The sequence below is a fragment of the Notechis scutatus genome, chromosome 5 (assembly GCF_049901735.1).
Source record: "Notechis scutatus isolate UNSWTSFEM ecotype Mainland chromosome 5, rNotScu1.2, whole genome shotgun sequence".
Lineage (NCBI taxonomy): Eukaryota > Metazoa > Chordata > Lepidosauria > Squamata > Elapidae > Notechis > Notechis scutatus.
This window is the reverse complement of record NC_142013.1, coordinates 46,898,690-46,917,285: the sequence shown is the minus strand read 5'-3', so window position 1 is coordinate 46,917,285 and position 18,596 is coordinate 46,898,690. Positions and strand designations below refer to the sequence as shown.

General features: G+C 33.6%; 2 protein-coding genes across 2 annotated transcripts in view; one reads left to right on the top strand and one right to left on the bottom strand.

Moving 5' to 3' along the window:
* The window catches only part of TMPRSS15 (transmembrane serine protease 15), a 67,439-nt gene extending 56,730 nt beyond the window's left edge, over positions 1 to 10,709 (top strand). Inside the window, exons 22-28 of the mRNA XM_087967529.1 lie at positions 1,218 to 1,267; positions 2,646 to 2,820; positions 5,637 to 5,818; positions 6,043 to 6,138; positions 8,335 to 8,337; positions 8,781 to 8,920; positions 10,551 to 10,709. Coding sequence (XP_087823655.1) covers positions 1,218 to 1,267; positions 2,646 to 2,820; positions 5,637 to 5,818; positions 6,043 to 6,138; positions 8,335 to 8,337; positions 8,781 to 8,920; positions 10,551 to 10,709 — 805 coding nt within the window. The remainder of the gene's footprint in view (positions 1 to 1,217; positions 1,268 to 2,645; positions 2,821 to 5,636; positions 5,819 to 6,042; positions 6,139 to 8,334; positions 8,338 to 8,780; positions 8,921 to 10,550) is intronic.
* A 1,683-nt stretch (positions 10,710 to 12,392) lies between these two features.
* Positions 12,393 to 18,596, bottom strand: part of CHODL (chondrolectin) — a 29,193-nt gene continuing 22,989 nt past the window's right edge. Inside the window, exons 6-7 of the mRNA XM_087966667.1 lie at positions 18,135 to 18,237; positions 12,393 to 15,317 (exon numbers count right to left, since the gene is read on the bottom strand). Coding sequence (XP_087822793.1) covers positions 15,233 to 15,317; positions 18,135 to 18,237 — 188 coding nt within the window. The 3' untranslated portion in view covers positions 12,393 to 15,232. The remainder of the gene's footprint in view (positions 15,318 to 18,134; positions 18,238 to 18,596) is intronic.

Here is an 18,596-nt window from a genome sequence, read left to right as displayed (position 1 = left end):
GCAACAATGTGGAATTTGTTTGCCATTTTCCTTCTTTTTCAAAGGCTTTCATATACCCCATACCAAATTCTCCATCTAAACACCAACCCTTATATTTCCTAACAATCATTATTAGAGTAGATCCTGCTTAATTTTTGAGATCAGCCAAGTCAATTATGTGTTGCCATCTATCTTGACATATGAAAAGTTGCCGAGTGTAAGGTTTCTGTTCAGCAAGAGGCTAGAGAAGAAGACTTCCAAGGTCCCTTCCAACCCTACTTTTTCTATGTTCTATGTTGTATTAATATAGCATTTGATATACAGTATATAGGAGTATAATTTTTAATTTTTATGTTATTAAAGCAATAGTAGTAGTAGGGCATATTTTAGAACATTTCAATTCATCAAAGAGCTTTGCATATATACTGTATTTTTTTTTTGTTTTCAACTTTCCCTCCAATATAGTTTTTGAAAGAAGGCTACATGTATGCTATTTTGAAAACAAATTTTCATTTTGGGTCAAAATTAATTGAAGGGTTTCTAAAGAATTCACAAACGTTTGTGCATTAGATGTTCATATTGTGTATGTATGTGTGTGTGTGTGTGTATACGTATAGACATATGGTATTCAGCTTTGTTCGGGTATTTTCCCACGTCATTATAGTTGTGCTTTTAAAGTTGTAGCAACATTTCGGCAGAATCTCATCTGGCATCATCAGGCTTCTGTATTGGGTTCGTCTGTGAGTCAGACTTTCACAAGCGTTTCTGTTTTAAATTTGGTGCTAGCCTACGCTGTGCCAGAATGATATATATATGATAAACACACACACACACACACACACACATGTATGTATGTATGTATGTATGTATGTATGTATGGTATTCAGCTTTGTTCGGGTATTTTCCCACGTCATTATAGTTGTGCTTTTAAAGTTGTAGCAACGTTTCGGCAGAATCTCATCTGCCATCATCAGCTTCTGTATTGTGTTCGTTTGTCACAGACGAATACAATAAAGAAGCCTGATGATGGCAGATGAGATTCTGCCGACACGTTGCTACAACTTTAAAAGCACAACTATAATGACATGGGAAAATACCCGAACAAAGCTGAATACCATATATATATATACGTATACACACACATACATATATACATACATACACATTCACACACACACACACATTCTTTGTGTCTGGACTTTATTACCTGATTTGTATTAAATATGCTCTCTTTCTAGGGTAAAGTGTTTGAATAATCTGGTGATTCATTTGCAATGCAGTGGTAAATGTAAGTTTACAAAAAATGAAAAATTCAACATAAAAGGATAACTATTTATATTTTTTCCCAATACATTACATTTTTTGTTTACGTTGTTGTCTTTCTTCCTGCTGAAAAAAATATTTTTCATGTCATTTTTAGGATCCTTCAGAATTTATTCATGTATTTATGTTTTTAAGAATATAGTATTGTTGCACTATTTTGGCCCATCACTTTATGTATTTATAAATATATTAACATAATAAAAAATACAGGTAGCATTTAGTGTCTCAGGAAGGAAGATGAGAGGAAGAACAGATTTTGTTGTACTTTTTCATGTTGCTGTTATAATGCCATTTCTCAATTAGACAAAAATCCAGATAGATCTATTTCATATATATATATTATACAATTTGCTGCAATCTTAAAATATATATTATACAATTTGCTGCAATCTTTTGTTGTTGTTGTTGCTAAAACTTCACAACTACTATTTATTTCATTTTTAGAATGAAATTTAGAATTGGATTAATATTTCTTTGACACTTTTGATTTTAAATAGTTTTAAATCATTTCAGAAGGTATATTGATATTGTTTATCTTACAAAGCTTTTTATTTCATTGTTTCATAAGAATGTTTTAAATGTTAAGTTATTAAACTATGTAAAACAAGGGAGGACAAACATTGCTTCAGTGTGGATTATACAATGAAAGTCAGGATATCTGTAAATTCCCTCAAAAATTGTACTGATTTTTCATCTTCCCATGATAATTTTAACTTTTTCTAATACCTTGAATTTCTAAACAATACCCTTTTCATTAGTGAATAGGAATTGCAATAACAGAAATAATTTATAACAAAAATATTATTTACCCAGCAATATTTTCACAGAAAATAATCATGGTAAACTAAATATATCATCTTAAAAAATTCCAAAAATTAGATGATATTGTTGAGTTTTTAGAAGGCTTCAACATTAAGGATTAATTGTAATAAATATTTAATTAAAATGTTACTTTGAGCATTATATCTGTCTAGATATGTGTGTACATGGCCTTAAATATGTTTAAGATCTCTATATATTTCTATATCAACCTAAGAAAAAGTTTTTTATAGAGATAGTCCTCAATCTATGACAATTGAGCCCAAAATTTATATTGCTAAATGAAACATTTGTTAAATGAATTTTGCCCCATTTTACAACCTTTCTTGCCACAGTTGTTAAGTAAATCACTGAAGTTGTTAAGTTAATAAAATTGTTGTTAACTGAATTTGGCTTCTCCATTGACTTTGCTTGTCAGAAGCTTGCAAAAGGACACTATTACAGTGCCTATTACAGAGTAGGTGAAATTAGCATATTATTTCTCAGAATGCATCCTTTTCACTTTTTATTTTCCTTACCCGTAGCTTGTGGGAAAAGAATGATTACCCAGAAATCTCAACCAAGAATTGTTGGTGGTTCCGATGCTCAAGAAGGTGCTTGGCCTTGGATAGTCTCACTGTATTTCGATTACAATCCAACCTGTGGAGCTTCTCTTATCAACCATGAATGGCTAATCTCAGCTGCACATTGTGTATATGGGTAAAATTTATTTCCAGAATTCAACAATTCTTACATTCCATATCTTCATGTATTCTTCTTTAAAAAAAAATGGATGTCAGAATTTAAAAGATAGAGACAAGATACATATCTCATATTATAGTAAAGAGAAGATCAGCGACAAGGATGTGCAGGAGTTATATTTAAACTTCTTAAATCAATCGATTCAGCGTATAGTTCACTTGAACATCTACTACTATTATTAATAAATGTAATGTACGTTTTCCCAAAATAATATACAAAATGAATTAAAAAACACCTTTCATAAAAAAGATTTTACCTTAAAACAGTGCTTAAGAAAAGAACCAGTACTATGAATGATACTTATTCAATAAAACCCATTACTATCATATCTGCAAAAATATGAAGCACTATGAAAAAAAAACAGGAAAGCATTGCAGTATTATATATCTCTTTGCTGATATCTGATAGTATTGATTTTTGCAAACTAGGTACCACTACATGAAATGGAGCATTTGCACCAGTCCTTTCCTTAAATAATCTACCTCACATTTCCTTAAATAATCTAGCTCACATTGAGCCAATGACCTTATTTGCTTGAATCTAATGATCAAACTTGGATTCTGATAAAAGCAATCATATATTAATATATTATCATATATTAATTAGATTTTTACCCTGCCTTTATTACTTTTTAGGAAACTCAAGGTGGTGAACATACCTAATACTCCTTCCTCTTATTTCTATTTTCTCCACAGCAATAACTCTATGTGATTGTCTTATATCAACTCTGGTACATGTGAATGTGTTAGATTGATAGAATATTTAAAATTAATAAGAACAAGATATCTACATTAGAAAAGTTTCATGGAATTTATTTATCTTCATTTATCTAATATTTGTCATTGGAGACAATGAACTATGGGAAATGTCTGAGAGGAATGTAATGAACACTCTTATATCAGAAGAAGCAGAAGTTTCTTGTAAATATCTGGTTTATACAAAAGGCAAACAGGAAAATCTTGGTGGTCAGAATTTATTAACTGGTTCTGCAACCAGAAAAAAAAGTCCACCTCTGAATATTTATCTATATGGAAATTTTTCCTGGATCAGCACTATTCACATTATCTACTGTAGAAGCTGTCTACAGCATATTAAAATATGAACTTTTTCTCGTAATATAACTAATATATTCAAAGCATTTCATTACTAAAAATGGAATCCAAGGATGGTGATTCCTCAATTACTTTCAACCTTACATCTCATTAGTTACAATATAGTTATAAGTATATCAAGAATGTAATGTAGTTAGCTGCATTATAAAGGCTATATTAGCCTAAGTGATCAATTTTATATACAATCAATTGTATTCCTCTGAAGTGTTACCAGATTTGAGATTAAAGAATGTCTTATAGGAAATGCAGCCTAACCATCCATATGAAACTTATCTAAGTAAATATGAATAATAAATGTTCATTTTTTTTCTCATAAGAATTTGCAATATTTGTTATTAGCAACAATGGTACTCAGGCTTGCGCTAGCATATTCTATGATACTTGTATGATTCTCTATCATAATCTGCGCTGCTTCTTCTCCTAATAAAGGCCATTAGCTTTTCTCTCTTCAGAGCTATCTTGTTGCATATGTATTAGATTTCTGCACTGTCTCAGCTACATCACTGCTGGCATATCATTCCTCAATAACAAGACACATTTTTCATAATCAAACAGTTCATCTTATTCATCTTATACTTATTCACCAAATTGTACAACATTATCTCCCTAAGGATGCAGTGTGATTCAACACAGTAATATACATGGACGTGAAGCAATAAACCTGGAAATAATGTTCAAATTTGTGATGGCTGTGCCCAGAAATGAACCTATATTTAATTTAATTTAATTTAATCTATATTTTGTTCAATTCTACAGTGTATTACAAACATAGATTTTGTGTAAAAATGTGAGCCCTTTATTAAATGTGGTAAATACATTGATTTCACAGCAAGAAGTATCACCTAAGCAACATTGACTAATTTGAGAAATTGTTCTGGAGAAGTGATCCTTAAGGAATTTAAAAGCTATAGGCTACACTGAGACATTAAAACAAATCACGGACTTCCATATTGCTGATAAATAATATAGATGGAAGTGACAATAAAATCTTTGAGAATGAAGCTTCACTCAGTGGAGTGTTTGACTTAATAATGCTGGTAGCTTGTCTAAGCAATTCCACATATAATTTGAGTTTTGCCTGTTTTAGCATTTATTAAAAGGAATATGTGAAATGGATAAAGTTCAATATTAATAATATTGAGTCAGTATACATCTATTTTAATATATAATGCACATTATATCCCTATTATCAGTATATATTGTCTTAAATATATTATGCTAGTGGCAGATGATAGATGGAAGAGAAAATAGAATAGAATATTGCTACTACTGGCATTGGACAGTCACACATTTGAAAGGATAAATAGGCTCCTCATCCATTTTTGTGAGAATGATCAAAACTAATTTCTATTTTTAATTAAAAAAAAAACTACTCTCTAGTTGCCATAAATTTGGCAACATTAGATGTAAGACAGGATAAGTAATTTGAGGACCCTTGAAAGTTTGATCCCTGACATACATGACTGGTGGAAAGAGATTGTGGCATTGGCATCCAAAACATTTGGAAATGTAAGCTTATCCCTGACTGTCAGTAATACTGAAATCAGTAAAAGTTGTGTTTGAACATATTGTGTCAATGTGGTTCAAATATTAAAATATACAAACATTACATCTCATAAGCTATTTCAAACCATAATTTAAGCATGTGTTATTTTGACTTAGGAGGAATTTAAAACCATCTCGGTGGAAAGCATTTCTTGGGCTGCACACAAATCTCAATCTATCATATCCTCAAACAGTGAGCCGAGAGATTGATCAGATTATCATCAATCCACACTATAATAAGCGAACAAAAGACAGTGACATCGCTTTGATACATCTCCAATTTAGAGTAAATTACACAGGTAAAATGATTTTCTGCTGCAACTTTGCCTTTATGTTATTAACAGATTAGGGTCTAAATCTAAGATATTTTAAAATTTTTCCATGTAATTTCCAATAATCATCATCACAAAAGTGGGAGTCCTGCTAAATTTCTTTGGGGATTATTTTTCAGCAAAACTATTTGTGCAATGTTAGCATCAAAGACCGGAGAGTGCAAGTATAATTGTTTATTTCTTTCACACAGATTATATTCAGCCCATTTGCTTCCCAGAAAAAAATAAACAATTTTTGCCAGGCACTAAATGCTCTATTGCTGGTTGGGGAAAAACCACACAAGAAGGTATGTCATTGTAATGTTAAATCTCTTTCTTCATTTTATTATATTTTCCTGATGCAATTACTGTAACTTAGAGCAGTGGTCGCCAACCAGTGGGCTGGGATCACTGGTGGTCCACGAGAAAATTTTGGTGGTCCGCAGAGAAATGTCATCCCCAAAGCACCCCCCAAAGCAATTAATCCAGGCTGCGCAGGAACACAAGACTGCGCTGCCCACATGGCCCATGGGAACAAAAGGCTTGCGTCGCTTGCATTGCGAACAATATGAGGTAGTGGGAGGAGGGGAGAAAGGGGGGGGGGGGAACTTGCCCACTCACACCTGGCTTGGCCACCGGGCTGCTGCTTTCCATTTCTTTCTTCTTCTGCTTTTGGCTGTACACAAGGAAAGCAGCAAAAGTCTTTCTTTCTCTCCCCCAAACTCCACCAGAAATGAGTCTTTGGGACCCTGCAAGACATCCTGCTTCAAGAGTCAGTGCCGGCAAGGACTCATTTCTGAAGGAGTTTGGGGAAGAGAAAGAAAGACTGCTTCTGCTGCTTTCCTTGCATGAAGCCAAAAGTCTCTCTCTCTCTCCCCCTGAGAACGGAGCTGGAGACGGTATCCTGCAATCTCAAAGAATGATCGATTGGTGGAAAAAGGGAGTGGGGAATTTTCCTGCATACTTTTTGGGGGATTTTCCAGGATCCCTGCTGCTTTCTGCAGCAAGCACTGTCAGCAAGCCACCATCAGTCAAAATTCATATTAGTGGTCCACGGGATATAAAATTATGAGTTTGGTGGTCCCTGAGGTCCAAAAGGTTGGTGACCCCTGATTTAGAGTATAAAAACATTTCTCTGTCAGATGTATCAACCATCATAATATTAGAGTACATTTTATGAAACAGATCCATTGAAGCTTCGTATTAATTTTCCATCCAAAGTAATGGTTGGGAAAATGTACATAAGTGGGGTTGTTTTTAAAACAAACTTTGATTTTACATTAAAAATACAAAAAGAAAATTACTAAAATTGTTGGTCTCTCATATAATTAAATGATAAACCAATCATAAAGAGGTAAAGATTCCTGCACAAAAGCAGTTTATGATTAAACAGAAAATAAAGATAAATAAGATTAAACAGATATTACCATAGAAAATTCATTTTTTATTTTAATAAAGGCATCTTGAATAAACAGATATTAAGTGAATTACATAAAGAATATATATTATTGACAATAAATTAGATTTAGTCTAGAAATACATTTTAAACAATGGAAACCACCAAGAAGTCATTATTCATAATTGAAACTTATACCACATATAGCCGAGGAACATGGAACATGGCTTCAAATTATGCAAGTAGTTTGCAGGAAACATAGAAACATATAGAAAGACAATCCTTGGTACCCCAAGTGGCTTTAAATTTAGCAAAAAAAAAAATATGTCAAAGAATGCAGCTAAACAGCTAAAACTAGTTTGCTAAGTAGTGCAATGCCTTAAAATAGTTGTTTTTCAGTTATGCATAGATCTTCCCAATAGCATATTCCTTGGCCCCCTAGTAGGATTTGCAGTTAATAACGCAATATATTTTTTTTGCAGTTGCAAAGCACAGAAAATTTTCTAAATTGGGATCCATGAACTCAAACTACAGCATAATATGAAAAATACACGTCACCTAGGTCCCAAGCCATCAAGCTGACCATGCACAATAAATGTCTTTTGCAGAATAATATTTAAGGGTACTAATAAATAAGGGAAGAACAAGCATCATGCAGCGCTTTCAAGACTAAATTATGGCATAAATGGTAATGGAATAGAGCCTATCTCATTAAAGGAATACAGTGATGCACAAAATGTTGTGCTCAATTGTTACTACACACATGGGTGCAGTGAATAAAAATGATAAGCAATGTATCTATGTCATAATCAATCTATTTTACTTCAAAGTTGCCACAACTATCAGCTATTCTATTCTTCCAACTGGAGTGTACTTATATCAGAAACATTAAATTCCATAGCTTTTCTATTAAAAGAAAGCAGAAGTGAGAACAGATATTTACTTCTCCCTTCTAACTGTATTGTATTAATAGGACTATGATTCTCTGTAATTATAAATTCAAAGGTCAACCCTATAAGTCAGGGATAGAATGTCACACCACTTAATCAAGCACTTTTTTAGAACTAATATCAAGCAAAAATAGGTAAGGGAGGAGCAGTTGCTACAGCAAGTTGAAAGCTAGAAAACTGTAAGAGCTTCCTATCCATGCCATTCCGAGAGCTCTCACTAATCTGCTTCTATAATCCACTATGGATTTTGTTTACATCTGTACTGAATTGTGTACTGCAGTATTACAACTGTGCTATACTGGGCATCAATAGAAGCTCTGATGCTTCCAGCCAGGTTTCCATGCAGCTTGGAGAACTGCACAGAAATCTTTTCCATCTCTTGAAAATGGAAGCTTGAACTGGAAGACAAAAGTGGTAAGAGAGCCACATTACTTACATTAGATGTAGCTATTTGGCAATGAAAATCTAATGGGCCTTGCATAGGTCTGCTCTGGAGGTAAGTCATATAGTATAGGAATGACTAAATACTGTGTATTATTTGACTTACGTGATATGCATCATTTTATCAGTTACAACAGTGCATATATTTCTGGTTTTCAAATAGATTCAATCTCAAGTATATTGCAAGAAGCAGAAGTCCCTCTTATAACACATCAGAAATGCAAGGAACTGATGCCAGAATACAATATTACTGAAAACATGATATGTGCTGGGTATGATAAAGGTGGAATTGATGCTTGTAAGGTAAATGGTAACAGTGTTTGCATTGTCATAGTGTAGTCAATAAATTATTCATTAGTTTTTGATTCTTTTTTATAATGTAAACTTTTTATATAGATACCAATGAGATAAAAAGTTATGAGGAATGTTTTTTATAATTACATCACTGCTATTACATTCTGCTTTCATTTACCACTGTATGTTAGTTTGAATTAGTTTGAATAAAGTATGTTGAACATTTAGAACTCCATCCATCAAAGAAATAATAATTATTACAAGTGATGTACTGTTACCAAAGCATAGTGCACTATGTACTTTGCACTATGTTCAGCAAAAGGCTTTCCATATGGCAACCATGATTGTTTTTTCCTTTACTGAAACCAGCTGAAAATGAAGCTTAATACATTTCTGCCAGATTCAAATCCATTACTCAAGCTTGGAAATGATGGCTAGCTAGGTATTCTGTCTGGATAATGGTTACCAATTGATGGATTCCCCTGCTCATTCTGCATGTTTGCATGAGTCCTGTTACCTTGATTCCTTTCCCCTCACCTCCTTACGCTTAAATATTTTCCATTTGGGATATCTCCAAGTATGGTAGCAGGAAAAAATAACTTTTTTCAAATCATTTTGGCTGAAAGGAAAAAAATAGTAGTACTATTGTCAACTTAACAAGGGAGACAGGTAGGGAAGGAATAAAGGTTCATTCAAAATTTCACTGGTCCATCAAAAAAACCTGTTCAAAAAACCCTAGTTTAACTATTGAAATCCAATACATCACTAGTTCTTCTTGACCAGCTATAATTAGTGCTTCAGAAATTATCAGAAAACTAAATCATCCATATAATCCCTCTTACTAGCATAAAATATTAAAAAGCACCAGGGGATTAAGGCTTCTATGGATGTGTTCTTCTCCCCACAAAAGCTACAAAGAGCAGTAACAGTGACTAAAGGGAATGGCCCATGCCACCCTTCCTACAAGCAATTAATAAATAGCAATAGCTGTTATACTTATATACCTCTTCACAGTGCTTTACAGTCCTCTCTAAGCAGTTTACAGAGTCAGCATATTTCCTCCAACAATCTGGGTCCCCATTTTACTGACTTCAAAAGGATGGAAGGCTGAATCAACCTTGAGCCGGTGATACTCAAACTGCCAAACTGCTGGCAGTCAGCAGAAGTAGCTTGCAGTACTGCATTCTACACCACCATGGTTCTTACATAAAAATACATAAATTACATTGAGTTGACATAAGAGTAAAGAAACAGCATGGTCAGATCCATATAGGCACAAGTAATACACATCACTTAGACAGCAACAAAATATGGTTGAAGGTTGCCTCAATGTCAAGACAAGTAAGCTCAGGGTGATAAATAAATTCCTTTCAGTGAATTTATCTCACTGAAGCATTTCCTGCCCAAGATTAACAGATTGGGTAAAGGACCCTTATGAAAGGCATTTCTTTCCTCAATAAGGATAAGTATCATGACATAACTTTTACACAGGCCCAGTATGTTTCATTTAAACTTATGGCTTCCAGAGAAGCTTCCAGAAATATTATACAAAACTGACAGTCATCTTATTAAACAGTTAAGTTCATAGTAATAGTGTTGTCAACAATAATATTATTTTAATTTTTCTTTGTCATTTCAGGGAGATTCTGGTGGGCCTCTGATGTGTCAAGAGAATAAAAAGTGGTTTCTAGTTGGTGTAACATCCTTTGGCTATAAGTGTGCACTTCCAAATCGCCCTGGAATTTATGTAAATGTTTTCAAATTTGTTGACTGGATAAAACGTACCATTAATTATTAGCATTTAAAAAAAACTAGAAAGAATATAGAATTGAAAGTGATTATAGTATCTATGCAATAAAGTTGGTAGAATCAGGCAAAAGTTAATAATTCAAATTCTGTCCAAGTTTGTGTTAGAAGTGATATGAAGAAGTACCTGAAGTTTTACTGACACTTACCCAGAAGATGCAATATTTTTCTTCCAGCTACTCTCTTAATGCTTGAATAAGAAAGAAGGGTAGCTCAGATAAGATACTGATTTGTTGAAAGTACAACCCTCAGTAAAACTGTGCCTTTAAGCTTACTGAGAAGAGCAGCTGATCATCAATTAAACTCTTATACAATCTACTGCAGATAGGCTGTCAATACATTTTAATAATGAAAATATTTTTTCTTGTGTAAGAGATTTTCAAATGACTGTTTTTTTCAAACAGTAATGATATTTCAGTATATATGTCTTCACTAAGGCTCCAATCAGAAAACCTCAGTCATGTACATCCCCAATCATTTCCTATTAACTCAGTTTATTAGTACAGTAAACAATGCAAAGTGTATGTATAGTTTATGAAAAAGATCAAGATACAGTTCTGATTAGCAGTACTCATGAAACTCTCATGCCTAGTCAAATGAACTAGAGAATACTATGGATCTACAAGTGAAACTCAAAAAATTAGAATATCGTGCAAAAGTTCATTTATTTCAGTAATGCAACTTAAAAGGTGAAACAAATATATGAGATAGACTCATTACATGCAAAGCAAGATAGTTCAAGCCATGATGTGTCATAATTGAGATGATTATGGCTTACAGCTCATGAAAACCCCAAATCCGCAATCTCAGAAAATTAGAATATTGTGAAAAGATTCAATATTCTAGGCTCAAAGTGTCCCACTCTAATCAGCTAATTAAGCCATAACACCTGCAAAGGGTTCCTGAGCCTTTAAATGGTCTCTCAGTCTGGTTCAGTAGGAATCACAATCATGGGAAAGACTGTTGACCTGACAGTTGTGCAGAAAACCATCATTGACACCCTCCATAAGGAGGGAAAGCCTCAAAAGGTAATTGCAAAAGAAGTTGGATGTTCCCAAAGTGCTGTATCAAAGCACATTAATAGAAAGTTATGTGGAAGGGAAAAATCTGGAAGAAAAAGGTGCACAAGCAGCAGGGATGACCACAGCCTGGAGAAGATTGTCAGGAAAAGGCCATTCAAAAGTGTTGGGGACTTTCACAAGGAGTGGACTGAGGCTGGAGTCAGTGCATCAAGAGCCACCACACACAGACGGATCCTGGACATGGGCTTCAACTGTCGTATTCCTCGTCAAGCCGCTCCTGAACAACAATGTCAGAAGCGTCTTACCTGGGCTAAAGAAAAACAGACCTGGTCTGTTGCTCAGTGGTCCAAAGTCCTCTTTTCTGATGAGAGCAACTTTTGCATCTCATTTGGAAACCAAGAACCCAGAGTCTGGAGGAAGAATGGAGAGGCACACACTGCAAGATGCTTGAAGTCCAGTGTGAAATTTCCACAATCTGTTGTTTTGGGGAGCCATGTCATCTGCTGGTGTTGGTCCACTGTGCTTCTTAAGTACAGGGTCAATGCAGCCATCTACCAGGAGATTTTGGAGCACTTCATGCTTCCTTCCACACATGAGCTTTATGGAGATGCTGACTTCATTTTCCAGCAGTACTTGGCACCTGCCCACACTGCCAAAAGCACCAAAACCTGGTTCAACGACCGTGGGATTACTGTGCTTGATTGGCCAGCAAACTCGCCTGACCTGAACCCCATAGAGAATCTATGGGGCATTGCCAAGAGAAAGATGAGAGACATGAGACCGAATAATGCAGAAGGGCTGAAGGCTGCTTTTGAAGCATCCTGGTCTTTCATAACACCTCAGCAGTGCTACAGGCTGATAGTCTCCATGCCACACCGCACTGAGGGAGTAATTGCTGCAAAAGGGGCCCAAACCAAGTACTGAGTATGCTTATACTTTTCAGAGGTCCAATATTGTTCTATGTACAATCCTTGTTTTATTGATTGCATGTAATATTCTAATTTTCTGAGATTGTAGATTTGGGGTTTTCATGAGCTATAAGCTATAATCATCACAATTATGACACATCACGGCTTGAACTACCTTGCTTTGCATGTAATGAGTCTATCTCATATATTAGTTTCACCTTTTAAGTTGCATTACTGAAATAAATGAATTTTTGCACGACATTCTAATTTTTCGAGTTTCACCTGTAATCATTCAAATCAAGTAGGTAACTTTATATTCTCAATTTAATTAATTCTGAATGATTTTCCTGCAATGCACGACAGAATAACCAAACAATTACTGCATTTACTATAAGATGGAAATCTTTGAAAAATAACTCATAGCTATAAAGACCAGCTTTCTATTGAAACCAATGGAATATGCTTTTATACTTTCTGTGAAATCACATATGCATATATTTCATTCATTTTAAATCATACTGTCGGAATGTATTCAAGACATTCCTGTATTTTAAATGAAATAACATTAATCTAAATTTAGATAAGAAATGTTACAAATTCAGAAAGAAGAGCTAAACTTCTCAATGTAATGAGAAAAAAATCAGCTTGTAAATAAAACACTATCAAAACCATAGTCACTAATACAATAGTAATGAAATTATTATTTGATTTGGCCAAAACCATTCTGCATGTAGCTTAGGATTTAGGATTTCAACAGAAGAATTTATATATGTGTGTGTGTGTGTGTGCGCGCACACACACACACAAATCAGAATTTTGTAACAGGTTTGAAAATGGATCCAATATATATTTCAATCTCCGTTCCATTGCATCTAAAGGACAAGTACTTCTGCTGTTAATACATGTTTCTATGTTGGCCAAGAGACAGAAAAATTGCAGCATCATTTTTTTTGGAAATGACATGCACAATAACATCAAACTCAACTTTTGATGGTTTCATAGATATCTCTATGTTATTTTCTTGGCAGCCATATGGAAGCAATATTGTTATTGTTTTTTATTTTTTGAGGGGAGGAGGGAGGCAAGGGAATACTTGTTTACATCCAAGTCTGTCCTACAGCTATGATATTTCCTGCAAGTCTTTTTATAACACAATTATTACGATAAGAAATATATTTCAATAGCTCTATATGCATAAGTGAGGCATATTAATAAAACTTCTAGATTCTGAATACAGAATTGTGTGCAATTATTTACAAACACATAAAGCTTTTATATATGTTCTTTAGCAACCTTTTCACACTTATCACTGTCATATAAACAATGCCATACTGAGGATCTATTTTGCAGATCTGAGGAGTTCTGAGGCAGTCTCACAAATATTTTTCTTAGTCTTCAAATCTGGACTTTTGCAAACAGGAACAAAATTTCCAAAAGAATAAGAAGACTCTTAGTTATCTATAGGAAATATTTGTAAACTGTTATTTGAGTCAAAGGAAATATTGCAAGAAGGATATTCTAGCCTTTCAACTCTACTTTCATTGTTTTCTTATTTTGAATCTATTTTAAAAAAAACTGTACACAATTTCTTTATATATCCAAGTATGCATAAAGTGATGCTATATAGAAGTGGTTGACTTCTGTCACTCAGGGATTAGGAACGTGGGAGGGAGGGAGGAAGGAAGGAAGGAAATTCTGTGACAATCTTTATGTTTCATGATTTTAAGTGATAGCATTTCTAAGTGGCATCAGGGTGACTTCTCTTTCCCATGATTTAAAAACAAAATAATAACAAAAAATCCAGAACATAACAAGATACCAGTATACAAGTTGTCAACCATACATTTCTGCCATTGCTTGTTCCAACAGTAAAGCATACATAGGAAAAAGCTACTTTCTCTTTCAGCTTGTTTTCAGGGAATTGAATGTATTAATTCTATTTTTGTACTAATTAATAAGACCTGAGTAGAATAATTTGTGCTAACATTGGACAAGCATTATCAAAAATAGATGGTAGCAAAGAATAATCAAGTACTGTGCATCATTTTCTTTGCCTTAAAAAAAATCTCATCACTCAAATGAATAACACTGATAAAACGGTTTTACATATATGAGATTACAATAACTCATATTCTAGTGTAGAATTTTTTTATGCAAAGATAAATTATCTTAATATACTGTAAATTCATATTAGCTGGAATTACAGTCCATCCATTAGTGAGAAATAATACAATATATGTGGAATTAATAACGGAAATAAATGTTAAAAGTTAAAATAGAAATACTTGTTCTATAATTGACACATGGAATAAATTCAGAATGTTCTGTCCATCTCATTAGTATCTGTAGCCAAGTTACTTTCCTTAGCAAAATAATCATATTTTATTTTCTTTTAGACAGCTATGTTTGCTATGGGATTAAAAACCGAAAACCATAAAAAATGATCCAAGCAAGAGCCTCAAGGGGGAGCTTCCACTTCATTCTGTTGATCTGTTGCAATTTCAAGCCATTCCAAATTAATATTTAACAAGACAATCTAAGAAATCCTGGAAAGTATCATTCCTGCTTTCATTTCAGCCAGTTTTCTATACTTCCAGGTTACTGTCCTTTCTTGGGTTCTTAGAAATCCATAGTGTTGACTGATCAGGACTGGTTTTTGTTCTTCCTTTACTGGAAAATTAAAAACACAAATCCATGGCTATACATTTGGTTCACATAATTTCACATATTCAACTAGGAACTCTGCAATAAAAGAGGGTGGTAAAGAATAAATTGTAAAAAAAATACCTGAATATTTGCATTAGGCATATTGCTTCAGTTATCCTGGTTCAAAAGCATTATATACATACAGCTGAATACTGATCTTAGACTTAGGAAGGAAGTTGAGCAAGCTATATAAAGGGGGCGTGCATAAGCGCACCAACGTGCCTACCGTCCCTGTCCTATTGTTTCTCTTATTCTTTTATTTTTCTTATATGTACCCATTTCATATATTCACAACTATGTATACACTTGTACTTATTATCTTGTAAACAATTGACAAATCAAATAAATAAATAAATAAAAATAAAATAAATAAATCCTGTGCAATGTTTAACACTAAAGGCCTGTACCAATTGGCTTACCAATGACTTAGTGCCAAACGAGTTTTTATAAATAACTTCTGCATTAATACAATTAAAGCATAAAGCAAAGCATTAGCAAGAAGAAAACAGCAACAAAACCAAGAAAATCTGAAGAAAAGGCTAATGATTATATAAAAGTGGGAATCCTTCCAGTGAAACAAGCACCTGGCTAGGTGATCACTTAAAGACCTTCTTAGCCAGTGGCTTCAAATTCTATTGGCATAAGACAGTGTTTCCCAACTTGGAGAATTCCCAGGAATATGAAATTCTACTACTAAGGCTGGCTGGGAAATTCTGGAAGTGGAAGTGTACACATCTGGTTATGATTGCCCAGGTTGGGAAACACTGCTATAAAGACAAGGTGATATCAATCTAGCAGTCCAAATTGAATGAAATTACTCTTTAAATGCCAATCTCTGGACAAAAATTGCAAGCTTTTTGACAGCGAGGGCTGCATTTTGAGTGATGTGCCATAGACTATGTTCCTCAAATGAAGGCAGAATAGAAAGTAACAATTTATTATTATTTGTATATTTAAAACTTTTACTTCTTCCACATTAACAATTGCAACTCAGTGGCAACATTTTTGATAGGCTGCCTTTTGGATGATGATGGTGGGGATGATAATTCATTTGATTTGCTTCCCATTTTTCTTCTGAAAAGGCATTCAAAATGGTTGTTTTAAATATTACAGCAGCATGGAAGGGAAGTCAAATAAGTTATTAATGTTGCTGCTGATTTTAAAGGATTTCCTCTGAACAAATGTGGCAAGAACATCTCCCCCAAACTATTGTTCAGTAGAAACACTGCTAACTTTCCATATGTTTATAGAGTTTATCATAATTTCAAGATTTTCAAACCTCAAAGTAATCAACATGTTTAATTTTTTAGAAGAATGCTGGGTAGCTTAGGCACTGACATTCTGCCTTCAAAACGGAATCAAAAGATGACCTTAGAAACTGAGCAATGTACCAAGTTAGAATCTAAATGTTCTGTAAAGGATTCAGATGATAATGGTGATGAATCATTGAAGCAGTTTCTCCTTGCTTCCCTAGAAGAAAGAAAGGGAAAGCCTCTAAGCACGAATGATTTGCCATAAAGCAAATGCTTGGTTCCTAATATGATGGGTTAATATCTGAATGTCCGATATCATTTTCCTCTTTATAACTAAATATTTCTTCAAGTATTGCTAACTTACATTAGCTAAATACTAGATTAAACTTCCATAATTCCTTACTAGCATATAACATATTTGGGAGGCAAGAAAAAATTCTTTGCTGAATTTTCTGGAGGAAATAAAACATTTTTTTTTCCTGGCGCTCAAAAATATAAATATTTTATATGTGGAATTCGTACTAAAATGGCAAGTTTGTTTCAATACCTTTCTCTTGAAACATTTGATTACTCTTCCTGTGTTTCTTACCCATGTTCCTGATTGCACGTCATACACCCCTGCTCAGACGCAGAAAGTAAGCCTGTTATCTTGTTGGAAACCGAATGTCATAATTACAATATAGTTATTTACATACAATCTTCCCAACCACCATTGATGTTTGTGGGGACAGTTAACAAATTGATTACATATATACTCCAGAAGATTGTGTAATCAAGACATCTTGTGAGTTTTTTGGACTGAGTAAGCGGTCTTGATTATTTTTTTTTAAGGACACACCTGCTTACAGTATATTTGACAGGTCTGCATTGCCAAGAAAATTGGGAAATACTACATTAAAGTAAAGATTAAAGTAAAATTAAATATTATGTAAACAAGTGGATAGAAAGTTTCATATTGGAACATTGTTTAACTCTCTCTTCTGCAACAGCGCTCCCACTTCACAATACAAAATGAATAGTGATCATAATATTCTAAAAGGAGATGGGAAATGAACTGATTTCTCTTTGGAAAATGGTTCCTTTGAATGTTTCCAAATCAGAAAATACTATTGAGCATAATTGCTTTTCCTTAAAGCAGAATATATAATCAAATATATTCTGTTTCATATTGCAAAGTTTATATGCTTTACTTTGACATTAGACTGAAATTCTACTTTTCTAATGAAATTGTACATAAGCAACAAGCTTATCTATGTTGGTTTAACAATACTTTTTGATCTATGACAGGGCCACAATTCCCTCCTTCTATTTATGCTGCATATTTTATCTTTGAGTAGGTGGCTACATTTTTAAATATATTCTTCTTTTACAATACATCCACTATGTAATATTATGGATGTCATTCAGGATGACTAGTCTTGTATTTTATGTAGACTGGACTTGAATATGAGTGACTGATGTAAACATACATTCCAAAGTACATAAATCACAGATACAAATTGTCGTGTATGATAAAACACTAAATTACCTTTTATGAAGCATCTGAAAACAGCAAGTCCCAAAAGCCACTAATATCAACAACAACAGTGGTATGGTTGGTATAACAACATAAATTAAATTAGGAATAAGACCTACAAGAAAAAAGAATGTCATTACAATTTAAAATATAGAAAGACTAGTTTTGTGTACTAAAATACATATATAAATATTTTAATTCCCTTGGTGTTGACACCATGCAAACCAAGGACAGTGATTAACAATATCTAACTAAATATTTTAATCCTGAAATTTCTTCAAAGCCTCCTAGCACTAATGGCCAAAATAATTTCCCCCTTTAATATACAACCAAGAGAAAGTTGAAAATGTATTTTAAAGTTTTAAAGTTGCTTATTCTAGTAATTCATTCACCATTGGGGTAGCAATAGTACTTAGACTTATAGATCACTTCATATTGCCCTCAACAATCTAGGCCCTCATTTTACTAACCTCA